The sequence below is a fragment of the Oncorhynchus tshawytscha genome, linkage group LG08 (genome assembly GCF_018296145.1).
Source record: "Oncorhynchus tshawytscha isolate Ot180627B linkage group LG08, Otsh_v2.0, whole genome shotgun sequence".
In the NCBI taxonomy this organism is placed as follows: Eukaryota; Metazoa; Chordata; class Actinopteri; order Salmoniformes; family Salmonidae; genus Oncorhynchus; species Oncorhynchus tshawytscha.
Window position 1 is genome coordinate 71486406 of NC_056436.1, and position 19489 is coordinate 71505894.

Here is a 19489-nt window from a genome sequence, read left to right on the forward strand (position 1 = left end):
AAATATAAACTTGTTGTCTTTTTTTGTAAGCAATGCAAACACTGTATAGCCTCGAAACATGGTTAAAACTGTCATTTTGTACTATGGGATGGTCAGTCCTCGCATCCGAAGCTCTGTCTATGAATTTGAGTGGTTACGTTTTTCCAGCTCCATCCCTCAGCTGTTTACCAAAACAGAGGCGGGGCTGATCGCTTTGTTGTTGTTTGAACTGAAGATTTCTCCTTTTATACCTGCTGGCTAATGAAGTTCAAATTGATTCCTTTCTGGACATGTGATCAAAGACATCTTGTTTCAATATACATTGTGTGCTCAGATTCAGCCTTAAGGGAGCCAAGTGGTTAGAGCGTTGGGCCAGTAACCGAAAGGTTGCTAGATTGAAACACCGAGCTGACAAGGTAAAAATCTGTCAATCTGCCCTGAACAAGGCAGTTAACCAACTGTTCCTAGGTCGCCATTGTAAATAAGAAACTGATAATAACTGGCTTGCCTAGTTAAATAAAAATAAATGCATGTTTTAGGTTCACATGACATTTTCCACCGAATTCCTTGTCATCACATTTTCAAACGAAACTGACCATGTCACTTAAATTAGATTTGTTATCTGATTAGCCCTAAAACCGTCCTCCTTGTGTGTTGTCCAGTGGCTTGATTGGTTTATTTAATGTTCTTAAAGTGAATAGGAACCTGCCTACAAAGTCTGTAGCATGGCCGGGCAGGCTACTTTGATGAGTGATCTATGAAGTGATCTGTGGAAGCCATGGAAAATTAACAATGCAATGCTGTTAATGAGCTCCTATTAGCCCAGTGCTGTAATTTACAACATCCATCTAGCCTCAGTCTCTCTGTAGGGGGGGTAGACCACAGGGAGTGGGAAGGGAGAGCGAATGCTCCCTAGTCTCTGTAGGGAGGTTAGACCACAGGGAGTGGGAAGGGAGAGCGAATGCTCCCTAGTCTCTGTAGGGAGGTTAGACCACAGGGAGTGGGAAGGGAGAGCGAATGCTCCCTAGTCTCTGTAGGGAGGTTAGACCACAGGGAGTGGGAAGGGAGAGAGAATGCTCCTAGTCTCTGTAGGGAGGTTAGACCACAGGGAGTGGGAAGGGAGAGAGAATGCTCCCTAGTCTCTGTAGGGAGGTTAGACCACAGGGAGTGGGAAGGGAGAGAGAATGCTCCCTAGTCTCTGTAGGGAGGTTAGACCACAGGGAGTGGGAAGGGAGAGAGAATGCTCCCGAGTCTTAAGGGAGGTTAGACCACAGGGAGTGGGAAGGGAGAGCGAATGCTCCCTAGTCTCTGTAGGGAGGTTAGACCACAGGGAGTGGGAAGGGAGAGCGAATGCTCCCTAGTCTCTGTAGGGAGGTTAGACCACAGGGAGTGGGAAGGGAGAGTGAATGCTCCCTAGTCTCTGTAGGGAGGTTAGACCACAGGGAGTGGGAAGGGAGAGAGAATGCTCCCTAGTCTCTAGGGAGGTTAGACCACAGGGAGTGGGAAGGGAGAGTGAATGCTCCCTAGTCTCTAGGGAGGTTAGACCACAGGGAGTGGGAAGGGAGAGTGAATGCTCCCTAGTATCTGTAGGGGGGTTAGACCACAGGGAGTGGGAAGGGAGAGCGAATGCTCCCTAGTCTCTGTAGGGAGGTTAGACCACAGGGAGTGGGAAGGGAGAGAGAATGCTCCTAGTCTCTAGGGAGGTTAGACCACAGGGAGTAGGGAGGGAGAGAGAATGCTCCCTAGTCTCTAGGGAGGTTAGACCACAGGGAGTGGGAAGGGAGAGAGCATGCTCCCTAGTCTCTGTAGGGAGGTTAGACCACAGGGAGTGGGAAGGGAGAGAGAATGCTCCCTAGTCTCTGTAGGGAGGTTAGACCACAGGGAGTGGGGAGGGAGAGAGAATGCTCCCTAGTCTCTGTAGGGAGGTTAGACCACAGGGAGTGGGAAGGGAGAGTGAATGCTCCCTAGTCTCTAGGGAGGTTAGACCACAGGGAGTAGGGAGGGAGAGTGAATGCTCCTAGTCTCTGTAGGGAGGTTAGACCACAGGGAGTAGGGAGGGAGAGAGAATGCTCCCTAGTCTCTAGGGTGGTTAGACAACAGGGAGTGGGAAGGGAGAGAGCATGCTCCCTAGTCTCTGTAGGGAGGTTAGACCACAGGGAGTGGGAAGGGAGAGAGAATGCTCCCTAGTCTCTGTAGGGAGGTTAGACCACAGGGAGTGGGGAGGGAGAGAGAATGCTCCCTAGTATCTGTAGGGGGGTTAGACCACAGGGAGTGGGAAGGGAGAGCGAATGCTCCCTAGTCTCTGTAGGGAGGTTAGACCACAGGGAGTGGGAAGGGAGAGAGAATGCTCCCTAGTCTCTAGGGAGGTTAGACCACAGGGAGTAGGGAGGGAGAGAGAATGCTCCCTAGTCTCTAGGGAGGTTAGACCACAGGGAGTGGGAAGGGAGAGAGCATGCTCCCTAGTCTCTGTAGGGAGGTTAGACCACAGGGAGTGGGAAGGGAGAGAGAATGCTCCCTAGTCTCTGTAGGGAGGTTAGACCACAGGGAGTGGGGAGGGAGAGAGAATGCTCCCTAGTCTCTGTAGGGAGGTTAGACCACAGGGAGTGGGAAGGGAGAGTGAATGCTCCCTAGTCTCTAGGGAGGTTAGACCACAGGGAGTAGGGAGGGAGAGTGAATGCTCCCTAGTCTCTGTAGGGAGGTTAGACCACAGGGAGTAGGGAGGGAGAGAGAATGCTCCCTAGTCTCTAGGGAGGTTAGACAACAGGGAGTGGGAAGGGAGAGAGCATGCTCCCTAGTCTCTGTAGGGAGGTTAGACCACAGGGAGTGGGAAGGGAGAGAGAATGCTCCCTAGTCTCTGTAGGGAGGTTAGACCACAGGGAGTGGGAAGGGAGAGAATGCTCCCTAGTCTCTGTAGGGAGGTTAGACCACAGGGAGTGGGAAGGGAGAGTGAATGCTCCCTAGTCTCTGTAGGGAGGTTAGACCACAGGGAGTTGGGAGGGAGAGAGAATGCTCCCTAGTCTCTAGGGAGGTTAGACCACAGGGAGTGGGAAGGGAGAGAGAATGCTCCCTAGTATCTGTAGGGGGGTTAGACCACAGGGAGTGGGAAGGGAGAGCGAATGCTCCCTAGTCTCTGTAGGGAGGTTAGACCACAGGGAGTGGGAAGGGAGAGCGAATGCTCCCTAGTCTCTGTAGGGAGGTTAGACCACAGGGAGTGGGAAGGGAGAGCGAATGCTCCCTAGTCTCTGTAGGGAGGTTAGACCACAGGGAGTGGGGAGGGAGAGAGAATGCTCCCTAGTCTCTGTAGGGAGGTTAGACCACAGGGAGTGGGAAGGGAGAGTGAATGCTCCCTAGTCTCTAGGGAGGTTAGACCACAGGGAGTGGGAAGGGAGAGAGAATGCTCCCTAGTCTCTGTAGGGGGTAGACCACAGGGAGTGGGAAGGGAGAGAGAATGCTCCCTAGTCTCTGTAGGGAGGTTAGACCACAGGGAGTGGGGAGGGAGAGAGGGCATGCTCCCTAGTCTCTGTAGGGAGGTTAGACCACAGGGAGTGGGGAGGGAGAGAGAATGCTCCCTAGTCTCTGTAGGGGGGTTAGACCACAGGGAGTGGGGAGGGAGAGTGCATGCTTCCTACCACAGCCAGGCTGAGGTGAACTCTCTCACACACACACACACACACACACACACACACAAGATTCTTTGTGACTTACATAAGGGATATTTCCTCATTAAATTGGAAGCAGTCCTCCTGGGGCTAAATAATTATGATTTGGTCCCAGAATGAATCTGGCAAAGTAGTGTTTTTAGTGGTACTAAATGTGATGTATTTAGTACCTGTGTTTTGACTGGATCTCTATTGATTTTGGCTTGAGGACTTTAACGGCACGTTGTAGATGTTTCTCCTGGCTGCTTTAGATGTTTTCTCAGATACCTCAGGGATTTGGTACACATGAAGCCAATCCAATGGAACAAGTCAAAATACAAGATTCAGTTTTAGGACAAAAATAATAATATCTGTAGCCCTGGTGCAATCAACAATAAAAAAGGTAGCCTACTCTTTTAGAAAAAATATTTTAAGAAAGTAAAATTACAGAGAACATTTTTGTGAATATGAACTGTTTTTTTATTTTAACTTATCAGACCAATCTATCAAATGCGTCAACCCGTTTCTCAGAAAACAACTCTTATTTTCCTATAGAAACCAAGCTTTGATCCAAAGAGAGAGGGACGAGCTTGGCCTTTCCCTTTCTTTCTCTCTCCATTCTCTCCACTGCTCTTTTATCTATCCCTTTATCCCAGCAGTCCTGTCAGGACGTTATCTCTTTCTCAAATTTACATTTTAATTACAAGGCCTGCTGAACTCAGGAAAATCAATATACCCACCATTGGCAGCCCAGCGCCGTGTCTCCCTGCTGCTAGACCTCTCTATGTACTATTATTGATTTATCTCTTTAACACCTGCAACTTTATTGCTTCAGACAAATAGCTACCATTTTGGTCAATTTGAACAGAAAAAGAAAGGATTTGGTAGTATTTCACAATTCCTCAGATGGGGTCTTTGCACAGAACAATGCCGTAAGTCAGAGCGATGGAGGACTCTTGGATTAACCCAGGGATAGGCCTACGTCATGCAGGGAATGGGCTCTGATGAGGAAGAAGACTTGTGCCTCTGACCAACATTACATTCTCTTTTATTGTCCTTTTCCCCCTTTTTCTTGTTGGGGGGAATTGTTTGTGTATTATTTTCACAAATACATTTGTGTCATTAATAATGTTTATTAATTTCCAAAGGATTTTCTAATGTATCTGGTCTGTTACTAGGAGAGGAGATGAAGATGAGGTTAGATGCTTACATGCGTAGCTGTAAGGTAACTCCCACTTTGTCCTCTGTGAGGTAACAACTGCTCTTTAAACATGTTTTATTTATTTGTTTTAATAAGTTTAAGTTGTCCTGGTATGGGGCTGGGGCAGGTGCAGCTTAGAGCAGAGCTGTGATCTCTCTTCCAGCTTTAAGCTCAGTCTGACCCTCATAGAGCCCCTCTACAGCCCCTCTCTGCCCACCCAGGAGGTAACGCACAGCGGCAGAGCATCTCCTCCACCTCTCCCTGCCCTGGCCTTCACTTCATAACTGGGTTAACATTACCTACAGCAGGGTGGGCAACATCTCCAGGCTTCAGGGCCAGATGGAGATTTAGACATTCAGCGGAGGGCCAGTGTGTTTAAGAGGAGAGTCGTATGTTTTCCAAGAGGCTAGGAAAATAAATAGCTGTCCCACAACAATCTATCTGAGCTGAGCAGGGAGCACACAGCACTAAAGCAGTAGAATGTGCTTGATAAATCCGTACATATAAAAAGTATTTGGAAGTTCTTGATGTAATATGTAACGTATGGACACACTACTCTGCTGGTCATTCCAGGTTTAGAGCCGTCCCCCTCTACCTCTGTGGCCTGTAAGAAGCCGGTGCAGCCTACAGTGAAGTGTCCTGCAACAGGAGCCTCTCACACCCTCTCCAGACCCAGGAAGAGAGCCACTGACGAGGAGCAGGACCCCACCTGTGCAGCCGCCACACTCCGCCTCTTCAAGCAGCGCCTCCTACCCCAGCCACCTAGCACCAGGTGACCCCTCCCTGCTTCACTTCATAGCTCTGGATGTTTATTCCACATGAATTGGAATTTGGGATGGCTGCTTTGGAAATATGTCTGTCTCGACCAAAGAGAAGAACCACAGCCTCAATGACTTGTGACTACTGTTTTCCATCTCTCTCTAGCTCTGCAGCAGGAGGTCATGTGGACCCCACATACCAGGCTAGTGAGGACAGGGACAAAGCTCCAGTCATCCCCTTCGGTTTGGACCTCTACTACTGGGGAGAGGAGCAACCCACTGCAGGCAAAATCATCAAGTACATACAGATTCCCAACTTCCTCCATGACTAGCATGTTTTATTGAGTATACATTGAAATGGAACTACTGCACGGAGCTGAACTTTTCACTAAGTTTTCATTGGTTTTGATATGGCCACTAGAGAGCACTATTGTATGTTCAGAGTCACTGTAAAGCTGTTATTAGAGATAAACAGTGTTATGAGTTCTGAAAAGAGACTCTCCCATAATACTTCTGACTAAATTCTCAGCTAATAGCTATACCATTGCTACAGATTGATATTAGTAAAGAGCATGGACAGTTCTTCACACCCCTCCCTCTATCCTGGTGTCCAGGAATAGCTCCCAGCACCAGTTCTGGGTTCCCAACGAGGTAGAGGAAGAGGTGGAGAATAAGGAGCTGGCTGCCCAGATGAAGTCCAGGTACATCACGTTCGCTGGCCGCTTCCAGCCCGTCAAGCACAGGTGCAAAACCCCCATGTCCAACGGAGGCCTCTGTGAACGCCAGGACCGAGTCAAGGTGAGCGTTTAAGTTTTTGGTGAAAGTATTACAACTGTCATTGTAATTTCTATTTTTGTATATATTCTACTGGTAATAGGTTTAGATACCAGTAAGTGAGGCTTTGCAGTTAGGCAGAATTAGAGTGAAAGTGACATGTAGAGGATCGTTGTTGATGAGGCCAGGAATGTCTGATTCCCATAGTGTCCTTTCCATGGGCCGATCATCCCACGAGACGAGCTGGGAAAACCCACCAACCCTGAGGACGCTGTGCGGCTGGAGAAAGAGGAATGGAAACGTAGAGAGGACCAGCATGGTGAGGGACATAAGAGGGCTCCTATTAGACACTTCAATTCCAAAAAAAAAACTTTGTATAATTATCTAGCTCACAGCAGACACAGTAATGGAAGTAATATTCTGAAGGAAATCTGATGGCGTTGATAGGTTCCCTTTCATAAAGGTCTTACCAATATCTGCCCTGTGCAGTGGCAGCTCTCTCTGGTCTAGTCTGTGGTAAAGAAAGAGAGATAATGGAAACACTTCCTGCTTCTGACTCCTCCCCCAGAACTCTCCGTCACTCCCAGTCCCAGGCTCCCTCAAAACTGTCCATCACTCCCAGGCTCCCTCAAAACTGTCCATCACTCCCAGGCTCCCTCAGAAATGTCCATCAGTCCCAGCCTCCCTCAGAAATGTCCATCAGTCCCAGTCTCTCTCAGAACTATCCATCACTCCCAGCCTCCCTCAGAACTGTTTATCACTCCCATCCCATCACACAAAGGGCAGGAGCAAGACAGCACCAGAGTCAGGGAGCCAGGGGTTCTTCCACAGCACGGGGATGAGGGCCTTTTTAGTTCAGGAAAAGATGAACTGATGGAATCACAGTCATCATCAATACCCCTGATAATGGACTGCTGTTTCTGGCTCTGGGCTCTCTCTTTCTCTATCCTGGAGGCCGCACTAAAAGCCAATTAAGGGTGTGTTGGCTGCTGCCAGCGGGGCGTCGGATGTGCTTTCTCTGCCTGCAGTCACTTGTTAACAAACAGGTATCGGGGCCAGCTGACTCGGGCGGCCGCTGGCCACTGGCTTGTGAAATAGCATCTTTTGTAACTAACTACACTATTGATCCCCCACTCCATCAGCGCTGTAGACTCATCCAGACGCTGCCACACAGTGTGTCTCTGGCTCTATGGCCACAGTGGCTCAGCACAGCAGCATGCCGGCCCACCAGGCCACCCGCCAGGCCACCCACACCAGCCCTATAAGGACCTGCAGAGATCCATCAATCCTCTCTGCCTGCCTGGTCACTCCACTCACTCTCATAGGGCACTATTGATTTTTACTCTTAACGCCCTCAAATAGTTTCTTAGTGTGGCCCCACACACTCATAGGTTGTATTTTAGATTCTATATGAACTAACCGATGTCAGGGTCTCTGACTGTTGTCAGGCAGAAAGAGAGATATATATCCTGGCTTGTAGACATTGCAGCACTTTTATCTTTCGATGCCAATTCTATCCTAAATATTAACTCCATTGTCAAACCATTCCATACTCTCAAAATAGGTTTGGTCAGGCTGTGATAGATGATCAAGTTAACGCTGTTAAAATTGCATGTCTTCAATGTCTGAGAGAAACAGTTAAGGTTCATGATCAGTCTTTGGCACATTAATGTATAAGTAGGTTTTAATTAGAGTTCCCAATTATAGCCAATGCAATTAGTTAATTTGCTATTTGGCTCACGATGGCTAAAACTGAATTTAGTAATAAAGTTAGACAGAATATTTGATTAATGATACTCCAGGCTTGTATTTAGGAGTTATTTCAACACAGTTATTATAGCAGCTATTTTCCACACTCCAAAACTCCTAGGTTATTCCCCTGAAATTACATTTACATTAGAGAAATTGTTCAAAAATCTCAGTCTCAACAAGTGTATGTTTATTTTTGGATAACAGCAGAGTCCGTAGGCACAGGCCAGGACTGCTCCCGAGGCTCTGTCTGTGTGGAGTGTCAGTTCAGGCTCCCAGCTGTCTGTGTGGAGTGTCAGTCCAGGCTCCCGAGGCTCTGTCTGTGTGGAGTGTCAGTCCAGGCTCCCGAGGCTCTGTCTGTGTGGAGTGTCAGTCCAGGCTCCCGAGGCTCTGTCTGTGTGGAGTGTCAGTCCAGGCTCCCGAGGCTCTGTCTGTGTGGAGTGTCAGTCCAGGCTCCCGAGGCTCTGTCTGTGTGGAGTGTCAGTCCAGGCTCCCGAGGCTCTGTCTGTGTGGAGTGTCAGTCCAGGCTCCCAGCTGTCTGTGTGGAGTGTCAGTCCAGGCTTCCGAGGCTCTGTCTGTGTGGAGTGTCAGTCCAGGCTCCCAGCTGTCTGTGTGGAGTGTCAGTCCAGGCTTCCGAGGCTCTGTCTGTGTGGAGTGTCAGTCCAGGCTCCCAGCTGTCTGTGTGGAGCGTCAGTCCAGGCTCCCAGCTGTCTGTGTGGAGTGTCAGTCCAGGCTCCCAGCTGTCTGTGTGGCGTGTCAGTCCAGGCTTCCGATGCTCTGTCTGTGTGGAGTGTCAGTCCAGGCTCCCGAGGCTCTGTCTGTGTGGAGTGTCAGTCCAGGCTCCCAGCTGTCTGTGTGGAGTGTCAGTCCAGGCTCCCAGCTGTCTGTGTGGAGTGTCAGTCCAGGCTCCCAGCTGTCTGTGTGGAGTGTCAGTCCAGGCTTCCGAGGCTCTGTCTGTGTGGAGTGTCAGTCCAGGCTCCCAGCTGTCTGTGTGGCGTGTCAGTCCAGGCTTCCGATGCTCTGTCTGTGTGGAGTGTCAGTCCAGGCTCCCGAGGCTCTGTCTGTGTGGAGTGTCAGTCCAGGCTCCCGAGGCTCTGTCTGTGTGGAGTGTCAGTCCAGGCTCCCGAGGCTCTGTCTGTGTGGAGTGTCAGTCCAGGCTCCCGAGGCACTGTCTGTGTGGAGCATCAGTCCAGGCTCTCAGCTGTCTGTGTGGAGTGTCAGTCCAGGCTCCCAGCTGTCTGTGTGGAGTGTCAGTCCAGGCTTCCGATGCTCTGTCTGTGTGGAGTGTCAGTCCAGGCTCCCGAGGCTCTGTCTGTGTGGAGTGTCAGTCCAGGCTCCCAGCTGTCTGTGTGGAGTGTCAGTCCAGGCTCCCAGCTGTCTGTGTGGAGTGTCAGTCCAGGCTTCCGAGGCTATGTCTGTGTGGAGTGTCAGTCCAAGCTCCCAGCTGCCTGTGTGGTGTGTGTATGGAGTGTCTGTGGTGGGTGGATGGACACAGCTGGAGTGGACGCGAGGCTGTTGACAGAGAAAAGGCCCCTGCTGCAGGGGCTTCAGACAGCTTAACTTAATAAGGGCTCTCTCTCTCCTTCTCTCATCCTGGGGATAGGAATGAAAGCACACAAAAGGCAGGACTTAACCACAGAGGGATCACAGGGCTCATGTAATAGGGGGCTTTCACCATCCCCACCCGACCCTGCCTGCCACCCCAGGGGAGACGAACACCCCCCACTCCAAATTAATTTGTAACTAAAATTGGTGCCCCTTTTTTACAGGCTCTCACATGTCGCTCTCAGGGGTGATTGAGGAGAGCCCTAACGCTGGACCCAAAATACCAAACATTTTTTCAATTATTTTCTCGTTTGTTGTCGTTATGAGGCTGAGTTGATGGTGCAGTTAACCTATTCCATCAAGGTCAGGCGTAGCTTTGGAGCGGGCCATCACAGCCATGATTAATCCTCCATACCATCAACATCCTCCTGTAGGACCTTAGAACACATACTGTTTGTCTGGGCCCTGGGCTGGCAGTATGTCTCTGACTCGGTCTCTTACAGCCTCATCAGGTCTTCAACACTGTGTTGTCTGTAAGAGTCATTTTAACTTTGTCTTTTATTTAAAACCATAATCCAGTGTTTGGTTGTCTTTTCAATTTGTCCTGTGTTTGAATGTTTGGACATGCTCGTCTTCTGGTCCATCCAAGTGTTGGGAGTAAATGGATGTTCATGTTTAGGTCTACAGTGTGTGATTGGATGTCTGCTGATACACACCATGTTTAGGTTGCAGTGTCTACCGTGTGTGATTGGGGAAAGGGGGATACCTAGTCAGTTGTACAACTGAATGTATTCAACTGAAATGTGTCTTCTGCATTTAATCCAACCCCTCTGAATCTGAGTGTCTACCGTGTGTGATTGGATGTCTACAGACTACACGCCATATTTAGGTCTGGTAATCTAAGTTTATTTGATTGTTTAGACTGGCGGGACCCTGAGCTGATGAGGGACATAGAGCTTGCCACTGGGGAGGACCTGGGGTCCTCCAAAACCTTTGGGAAGGGCAAGAAAGGCAAGGGGAAGGGCAAGAAGAAGAAGTACCCCAACCTCAGTGATCTGAAGAAGGGTGTTAACACTTCACGCTCCAGACTAGAGAAGAAGGTTTTCAACCCGTAAGTACTGCAACAAGTGGCTGTCTCTTGTGTTTAACTTAAAGGAAGTATTACCCCAACACAATGGATACATGACCTTGCACTCACTAGACTTTGGGTGTTTAATAGATGTATTATTTAAATATATATACTGTATATATACTGTAACCTTGTTGCACTTGGCTTAAACGTCCCATGTGTAACTATTTACTTGTCCGTGTACTGTATAGTTTCAAATTCCCAATGTGTATTTGAGAGGATTAATGATTATTCAAACCTCACCTTAACACTTACTGTAGGATAACTGGTGTTCGTGATAGGATGTAACCATTTTTAAACACCGGTAATTCTAAACCTTTCCTACTTTCTTTTTCAGGAGCTCCATGAGGCGAGTGACAGACGTCATGAATAAAATGGACAAATTGAAACACGCAAAGTTTGCAAACCAATTTAATTATGCACTGAATTAACAGGAAGTTGAGGAGGCCAGTGGATTTATAATCCTCATGTACTGTACTGGTAGAAATGACTTCTAAATGGAGACTTCTACTACATTCACATCTCATGTCCATGTAACAACATGTTGAATTGCGTCACATTTATGCTTTCTATTATGTTAAAAAAAAAAAAAAATGTTTTTAGGTAATAATTTGTTAAGTAATGTTATTTATTGATTTATGTGTAACACAATGGAAAATTTAGTGCCAATCTTTGTCACCAGTTAGCTATTTACACTTAATGTAGTCCCCCCTTAGGATTTTCAATGGCAGAACTCTTTTTACAATTATCACAACCATTGAATGCTTAATGTATCAATGCTATTATGTGGAAGTGGTAACCTAACTGTTGTGACAGGCAGCTTTTAACAAGTGTTGCTCTTGACTCCCATACAGTTCTGTGTCTTGAGTTTGAAAGCACTGTAAGGGCTTATAGGTTGCCAATAACTGCCCTGCATCAGACCTCTCTGGACTGTTAGAGAAAGACAGCCTGTGAATCAATATGAATAATTTAATATTCACCTGACAAAAATATCTTCTTTTTTTATATGTTTTCTCTGTTGTGTAGTAGTAGTATGATGATAGTGCTTGTGTTGGATTAGTAAATGTTGATTGCAAGGAGGGATATCTTCAGGCCCGGTTGTTGGCTGTTTTGGTTTGGGCAGGTCTGGTTGGAGGCATTAAAACTGTACTGTCTACTAGTCATTGGGAGCACATTAAACTAATTGTTTGCACATGTGCTGTCGTTCATTAATACTGAAATGTATTTAACATTCCTGGGATAAAAGTTTACCTCATTCAGTCCACTGTGCCAGCTGCTCAAATATTATTTGATGAGCCCCAATTTGCGCCTTTGTTTCTATTTGGGCATGTCAGCCAAATTTGCTTGCATTATTGTTTACATAACATCTGAAAATCTACTTTATAAAAATGTTTAAAAATAAGAATCACCTTCTAGCTCCCTACATCACTGGAAAGTTGCCCAGGGATTCAACATGCGTTTGGAATGTCATATTTTTAATGACCGAGCAAGTGTCTGCTTGAGTCATGCATTTAAAAACAAGAATTTCCTGGTAAAAAAAATCATAATAATCTACAAATTCATAGATATTGTTTTACTCTTTTAGATGTTTTGTTTAGCTTATGTCTACGTTCACTAATATATCTATGCTAATTGTCATATTAAATTAAATAACTGATATCTATCCTCTCGTTAATATTATTTAGATGATAATTACACTTGCCTATGAAACAATTCAAACGAAAGTAAGTATTTTTTTCTGCACAAATGTCGCGCAGTGCGCTGTCCACTGCAATGGGAAATACAAATGAATTGAATGATTTGACTGCAAAACGTGTCGAATATAATATTTACATAATTAACCTTTTAAAAATGACATTTTGTCCAACATAATGCTTCAAGACTCGGACTTAATGAAAACAGCTGGCAGATAACAAGAAATACCCTGCTACTTTCTGCAACGGTCGGGTATGTGCGTCCCAATTTCAATGCACCCCATGCACTAAATAATTCCGCAATCTGTACATTTGTTTAGACTTTCTACAAAGGCTATATTAGGCTAAGTCGTTTCATGCTTTTGCGTTTGACCATACCTGCATGTGAAATTCTAGAACGATTCCAGGATCGCGTTCCATCATGGCTGACATGTGCCATTTCATCACCATTTTGGAGAGCTGGTTAGGGACAGAGGACAGACTATTCCTATTTGAAGCGAAGTAGTCATCCAGTCTAAAATAATATAAATAAATGCTGTATCCATGTCACTTTCGTCCTCACAAATTCGACAAAACTATACTTTAAAAAATTGTAGAATAGACCTAACTTGCATCGATAGCGCAAAAGTTGCGCCATTGCGGCTGGAATGTCATATTTTTTATGACGGAGCGAGTGTCTGCTTGAGTCATGCATTTCAAAACAAAGGCTTGTAGTAAGCATTTCACCGTAAGGTCTACTGCACCTGTTGTATTCGGCGGATGTGACAAATACAATTTGATTGACTGGATAGTTTTTGCACTTTTAAAGTAGCCCTAGGCCTATTCAAATGCACCTCCTTATCCCAGACGGCAAAAACATTTGAAAAAGTTGCTGAAATACATAGTATTTTGTTAGGCATCTAATAATCTAATTAATTCGTTCAAATATTCCATAGCCTAAATTACGCGCAAGCACATTAGGTTATCGGGAATTTGGCATGATGTTCTTACACAATGTTTTAAAGTCAAACTTCTTAGAAAGCGTATGTCCGAGAAGACAGTCTAGCCTATAATGTTGTGAAACAAGTTTGCGTTTAAATTACCAGTGATTGTTTTTCCTCATCAATAATCGAGTCAGGGAGCCGTTGTCAAATTTCTTATAAATAAATCAATAAATCGAATGCTGAAAAAAATGGTAGACCTAAACATCATAGGCATATGCAACGGGTACAATAGCCAATAACCCACCATTTATAGGTAATTTAATTCAATGAATAAAAGTTATGCTACAGATATTAGCAATGGCTGATTTATCAAGAGGCCTATGGGCTAGGTATTTTCAAAATCTCATATTTTTTCCGCGCAAGAGTGTTATAAAGTTGTAGCTTTTTTTTCCGACGAAAATGCAACTTAGGTCCTAATAACATCGGTTGTCCCAAAAAATATATAAGTGGAGTTAACCATTTAATTAAAAAAAGTTGAAAAGATACTGTCTTCAGTTCCAAAATGTCCTTTAATTTGGTGGAAAGGGGAGAGAGAAAAAAATCGACTAAGAAAGATTTAATCTATTTAATATTCGTATTAAAGTAGCTTATTCGTTAGTAAATGATAGCCTATTGTTTTATTTTACTTTGTCTTATACTATAAAAGACGAGTCCAGATGAAATGAGCATTCATTGGAGCCAAATATTCTCAGGTAGATTAACTATAGGCCTATATAATAAATGAATAGGGAAAACTTATGAAAATAATCATATTAAACTTTCACAGTTTAGTTACACAGTAATTACAATATGTCAAGCCATTCCAGATGTAAATGAACGATATTTATATACATCATGTAGGCCTATTTTTTTCAACTCTAATATGTATGAACTGCATTCAAAATTAAAAGCTAGACATATATTTGTCAACATCTGTATGTACATTTTGACCCCGAGTATTCACATACTATCAAAATGAAATCAAAAGTCAAATACAACTAAATCTTCTTTCCTTGGTAAAGGTTGATTTTCTTCGAGCACTTGTCCTTGACGAAACAACAACATGAAATGTTCAGAGTTCTTCCCATCTACAGCATCAAGTGCATTTAAGAAGTCTTTAGTTAAGGGCATGTCTTTAGTTCTCTAAAACCATACGTTTAATATGGTTATTAAATTCATATCTCATTGGAGTCAATTATTTTGATAATATCGGTGAATTTTAGACGCCTCCGAAAACATGATGTTTGGGCGCAAAACTCTATACGTATCTCCATATCTTCACAGGTGAGAAGTGTAAAACGCAGGCGCTCCGTAAGTCTGAGATCCTAACATGAAAGGTGACAGTACCGCATGACTTGGCAGAAAGGGTAATTGGGTGGTGCAGACTAGCCCGCCTGGTCCGTGACCTGGGTAGCCCGTGTGCATTGACAGATGGCTCATGGGAGGAGACGAGCTGAGTGGACTCAGGCTTCCTAGTCCATTGCTCTGGCCGTTCTGGCCACCGCCCGTCGGGGCGCTGGTATCTGCGCCAGGGTTTTGTTTCTTCCACTTGGTCCGTCGGTTCTGGAACCAGATTTTGACTTGAGTTTCAGTCAAACTGAGTGACAGTGCCAAATTGAGCCTCTCACACACAGAGAGGTATCGGGTGGACTTGAATTTGTTCTCCAGTGCAACAAGTTGTTCGTAAGTGAATGCTGTCCGGGCCCTTCGGGGCTTACCCGACTTTGAATCGGAGCCAGAGCGCTTTCTCTTCGGCTTTCCTTGATTACTTTGTCCATTCGACCCTGACTGTTGAGTTTGCTGTCCACCAGGACTTCTTGGGCTCTTGCTCGCCTGGTCGTCGTCATCATGGTGTCCCAGTTCCCCCTCCGCGTTTCCAGTTAGTGCGCTGCTGCCCTCCTCACTACACACGTCATCCTGCATCTCGCTGTCAGAGTGGGAGCCTCTTTTGAAATCATTCTCGCATTCTTCGGATCTGTAGGCACACATGAACCCCTCCTCTAGAAAGAAAAAAAGACACATGCCATTGAGTCATTTCAAAATAAGAATCACATTAAGTTCAAGTTAATTAGACTGACAATATTCAATAACTTGACAGAGACTATATTGACTAGCCTAATTAACATAGTATTTGCTCAAGAAAATATGAAGTGATGAAAAACAATGCCAGCTAATGGATAACCTTTATCCTTTCGCCATCCTACAAAGTGATTGATGGAGGTGTAATGTTGTTTTTATGTCCATGTTGTGTATTTATGTAGCCGAGCCTAATACCGTGTCAATAGTTTAAGTATTTATTACAGTCAACCTAAATAATATGCTGGGTAAAAATGAAAAAGGACACAAACAACGTAATTCATGTTAACAATTGTATGTTAGGCTAACAATGAAATCGGGAAAACTGCGTTTGATATGGTCTACTTTCAGACACCTTTAAGAAAAATACTTGAGGAAGCTTAATTATTTTGGAAAATATGTCATAATTTAGTAGGCCATATATGCTAAATATTCTAACATTAAATAGATATTCAAAATCCATTTATGTTATTGTGGAGTGGTTAACAGGTGCGCTATCTCGCTTTAATAGCTGGGTGCTGTGCCATATGTAAACTATACAAATATAGAGAGTCGCACACTCATATATATATATATATATATATACACTCCCAGTAATTTATTGGGTAAAAACATGAGACAATGACTTCCAATGAAATCCCAAGTTCAAGAACATTGGTAAAAGGTGGAATTACACTTTTTTTTGTTGGGACACAAACGTCACCTCAGGCTAATGCGTGCAGTTATGCCTTGATCATAGCATCAAGAGACGTGCCAAAGCCATTGTTTTTATGCAAGTGCCTAGGGGATAATTAGCCTATAATTGCTCCACGCCTGTGTGAGGGCGGTTTGCATAGTGGTATTCAAAACATTAGTCAACAAACAATTGTTACAATATATAGGCCTTTACACATACAAATATTCAAATGCACAGATCAGCAGAATTAATTCGACAAATAGCTTTTTAGGATCATGATGACATGTAGGAACAATTTGAGATATTTTGGCCTTACTTCCTACAGCACAATAAAGCCTGCAAAAATAGATGCTTTGGGGTCTAAAAAAATAGACATCTGGATAGAACGATTGTGATTGAATGTAGGAAAATATAGCCTACATACCAATGACAGCGCAGCCATATAGTCTACAAGTATGGCCTAAATGATAAATGATCGTTTAGACCTCGAGGATGCATGGTATTTAATCTATCGAGCCATTTACATTAGGCCTAAATTGTTCAATAAGGATATTGTTTGTCAAACCTTCAAGGTTTGTTTGATTTTAAGAGATACAAGTTAAATAAACAAAGTCAATTATTTTCAGGAGTACCCCACAACATTCAAATGCAGGCCACTTTTACGCACAAGCACCATCTTATGACAAAACAGTGCAATACCAACATAAAATAAAACGAATATTTGCATCAGCCTACTTACTTTTGAATTATTTAATCAAAACTCACATTTTCCCATCAAGGTCTGCGCATCTTCAGCATTGTTTGTTGACACAATTTTGTACATTTGCTAACGCCTGTTTGTGTGATCGTCTACGGTTGGCTTTTACGTTTAAAGCCATAGCCCATGTCCCTGTTGGAAAGGGTTTTAATGTTTATATTGGCAACATAAACAATATCTCACTAATCCACATCATGTCTTCATGTTCAATTATTTTTATATAATATTAAGAACAATGTTTTTTTTGTCAGTTGGTTTGCTAAGTATGTCTGTTTTTTTAAACCAGGTAGTTAGTACATAACAAATCACCCGGACAACATGATAACCGCAGTGTCCTCTCCTCTGACTAGGTTAGGTTATATTTAAATGCATAGCCATTAATGTGGTTACGGAGATCAATGTAGACCTATCTAATTAATGAAATAATTGTTCCCTTTTTTTCGTTGAAAAATGACAGTGGGGGTGATGTGTTTATCTTATAGCAGCAGAGACAATCTTAATCGTGTGTCTTCTTTCTGGGATCAATATCTACCCTAATAAGTATAATAGGTTTTAATCGTGTAATTATCCGAATTTTGACCCTATAATTTAGTTGTTGAAGGAGTCAGGCAAGCTGCCTGAAAGAGATATACTCAATTCGATAATAGGATATCGACCTAGCCTCGTTCTGCATGCCACTCTGGGGCGATTTTCGCCATTATCCTGCTGCATCTTTAACCTCGCAAAGCACCTTAAATTAAACGTAATCGAAGGGTTTTAATTGTTTTTTCTTTAGTTATTACAAACCTTTTTTATCTGGGGTAGCCTAAGGGACTAGGTGCATGGATGGAATATTACATATCCATTACATATAACCTTTACCTCAGATATGATCATATTTATTTCTGAGTAAAAATTTCTGAGCGAAAAAAGCGTTCCAGAATATAGAATACAAAGTTAGATGTGAAAAATACAAACTGAGGAACTCCTGGATCTGAAACAACTTGCAGGTCCCTCTAGCTTCAAATACATAGGCTAACCCAGTGTTTCCCAAACTCTGTCCTCGGGACCCCAAGGGGTGCACGTTTTGTTTTTTTGCCCTTACATTACACAGCTGATTCGATTATCAAGGCTTGATGATTAGTTGATTATTTGAATCAGCTGTGTAGTGCTAGAGCAAAAGAAATATACACTTTACTCCTTGGGGTCCCGAGGACAGAGTTCGGGAAACCCTGGGCTAGCCTATAAAGCAAACACTCATCAAGTTCTCTGTCTCGTTATGATCGACACAAATAGGCTTGACGTGGTTTTACAAGAATGTCAGTAGGCCAATTGAGCAACTTTCTAAGACATCTGTGTAGCCAACAAGAGCCAAATGTAGGCTACCTAAGATGTCTATTTCAAATCGGATTTTTCAGAGATATGCATAGGCCTACAACATAACAACAACACTGTTAGAAAATACAATACAAATATACAAAAAACTAAAGCTACAAAAATAAACTTACTTAGTCCTGTAGATTTTTGACATGTGTCATAGTCATCTGCATAAGACTTCTGCTCTACATCATGACTCGAGTCATCACCTCCACGGTTCTCTGTCCCGAAGGCGAATTCGCTGCCTGTCCGGTTAGGATTTGGCTTTTTGCTCGTAAATTTATTTGGGTCCAAAATGTCCAAAACCGAAAATGAAGTGGTCCGGTGAAGCATTGGCATTGCTACCGGAGCCGGCTCTTGACGTGGAGAGTTGTTTCGACTGTCCGCTTGCAGTATGTCTCTACCCCCGGGGCAGGAAAACACCGACAGTGCGTTGGCAGAGAGCCGCTTCTCGCCGTGATTGTCCATGCTTTCCGGAGCGGCCACGACGATCACAGCTGTTTGGGTAGTCACACCGGACGCCGGCGGAGCAGCAACTGAGACGTCTCCCACCTGAACCTTTTCCCTGTTCATGACTTCCTTATCAGAGCTTTAGCACCAAGACAATCAACTTAAGCTTCTCTTACAACCGAAGAAGACATACTAGCGCATGCAATTTGAGAAAAGTAGGCTATAATGTCTGGTGCAATATTCCTGCACAGCTTGCGTTGCCAAACCCCCTCTTACAGCTGCACTACTCTGGTCTTTGTTACTCACGGCTGACAGCCAGGAGGTGATGGTTCACTGTTGGATGTTGGTCTCCCTTGCTCAACTACTTTTTGGGGTTTGAACCATCCCCTCAGGACCCTCCAACGTTTATGTCATGCACGCACACCTCGCTCTCGCGCCACCTCCCACCCTCGTTCAGTCGTAGCCAAAACTTGGACACAAGCTACGCCTTATTTATGCATTCATATTCAACTGTGGGTTGTAATTGGCTACAAATGAATCCCATGGCTCTAATAGCCTATTATCTCCGTCTGCGTGCGTGAGGGGTAACAGTGGCGCACTGAGAGTGAGGGATGATATGGTTCCTGATATACTCAATTTCATCTGAACTCCTGAACTGCATGGAAAGGCTCTAAATAGGCTTGTTTTTATTTCCTCCCTCGCTTATACGGGCCACTTTGAGGTTGTGAGAATTATTCTTTTAATA

At 44.4% G+C, this 19489-nt stretch overlaps 2 protein-coding genes across 5 annotated transcripts in view; one reads left to right on the plus strand and one right to left on the minus strand.

Annotated features, from left to right (window-relative positions):
- Window positions 1–11965, plus strand: part of uvssa (UV-stimulated scaffold protein A) — a 31216-nt gene extending 19251 nt beyond the window's left edge. For all 4 annotated transcript variants that reach the window (XM_042325894.1, XM_024428930.2, XM_024428927.2 and 1 more), the window contains exons 9-14: window positions 5392–5590; window positions 5743–5874; window positions 6191–6374; window positions 6558–6669; window positions 10566–10755; window positions 11111–11965. In XM_042325894.1, the coding sequence (XP_042181828.1) occupies window positions 5392–5590; window positions 5743–5874; window positions 6191–6374; window positions 6558–6669; window positions 10566–10755; window positions 11111–11204 (911 nt within the window). In that variant the 3' untranslated portion in view covers window positions 11205–11965. The remainder of the gene's footprint in view (window positions 1–5391; window positions 5591–5742; window positions 5875–6190; window positions 6375–6557; window positions 6670–10565; window positions 10756–11110) is intronic.
- Window positions 11346–19145, minus strand: nkx1.2lb (NK1 transcription factor related 2-like,b). Its single transcript, XM_024430652.2, has 2 exons — window positions 18426–19145; window positions 11346–15429 (listed from the first exon to the last, which is right to left on the minus strand). Exons 1-2 carry the CDS (start codon window positions 18865–18867, stop codon window positions 14708–14710), a joined length of 1164 nt encoding a protein of 387 aa, XP_024286420.1. The 5' UTR covers window positions 18868–19145; the 3' UTR covers window positions 11346–14707.
- Between the last annotated feature and the right edge of the window lie 344 nt (window positions 19146–19489).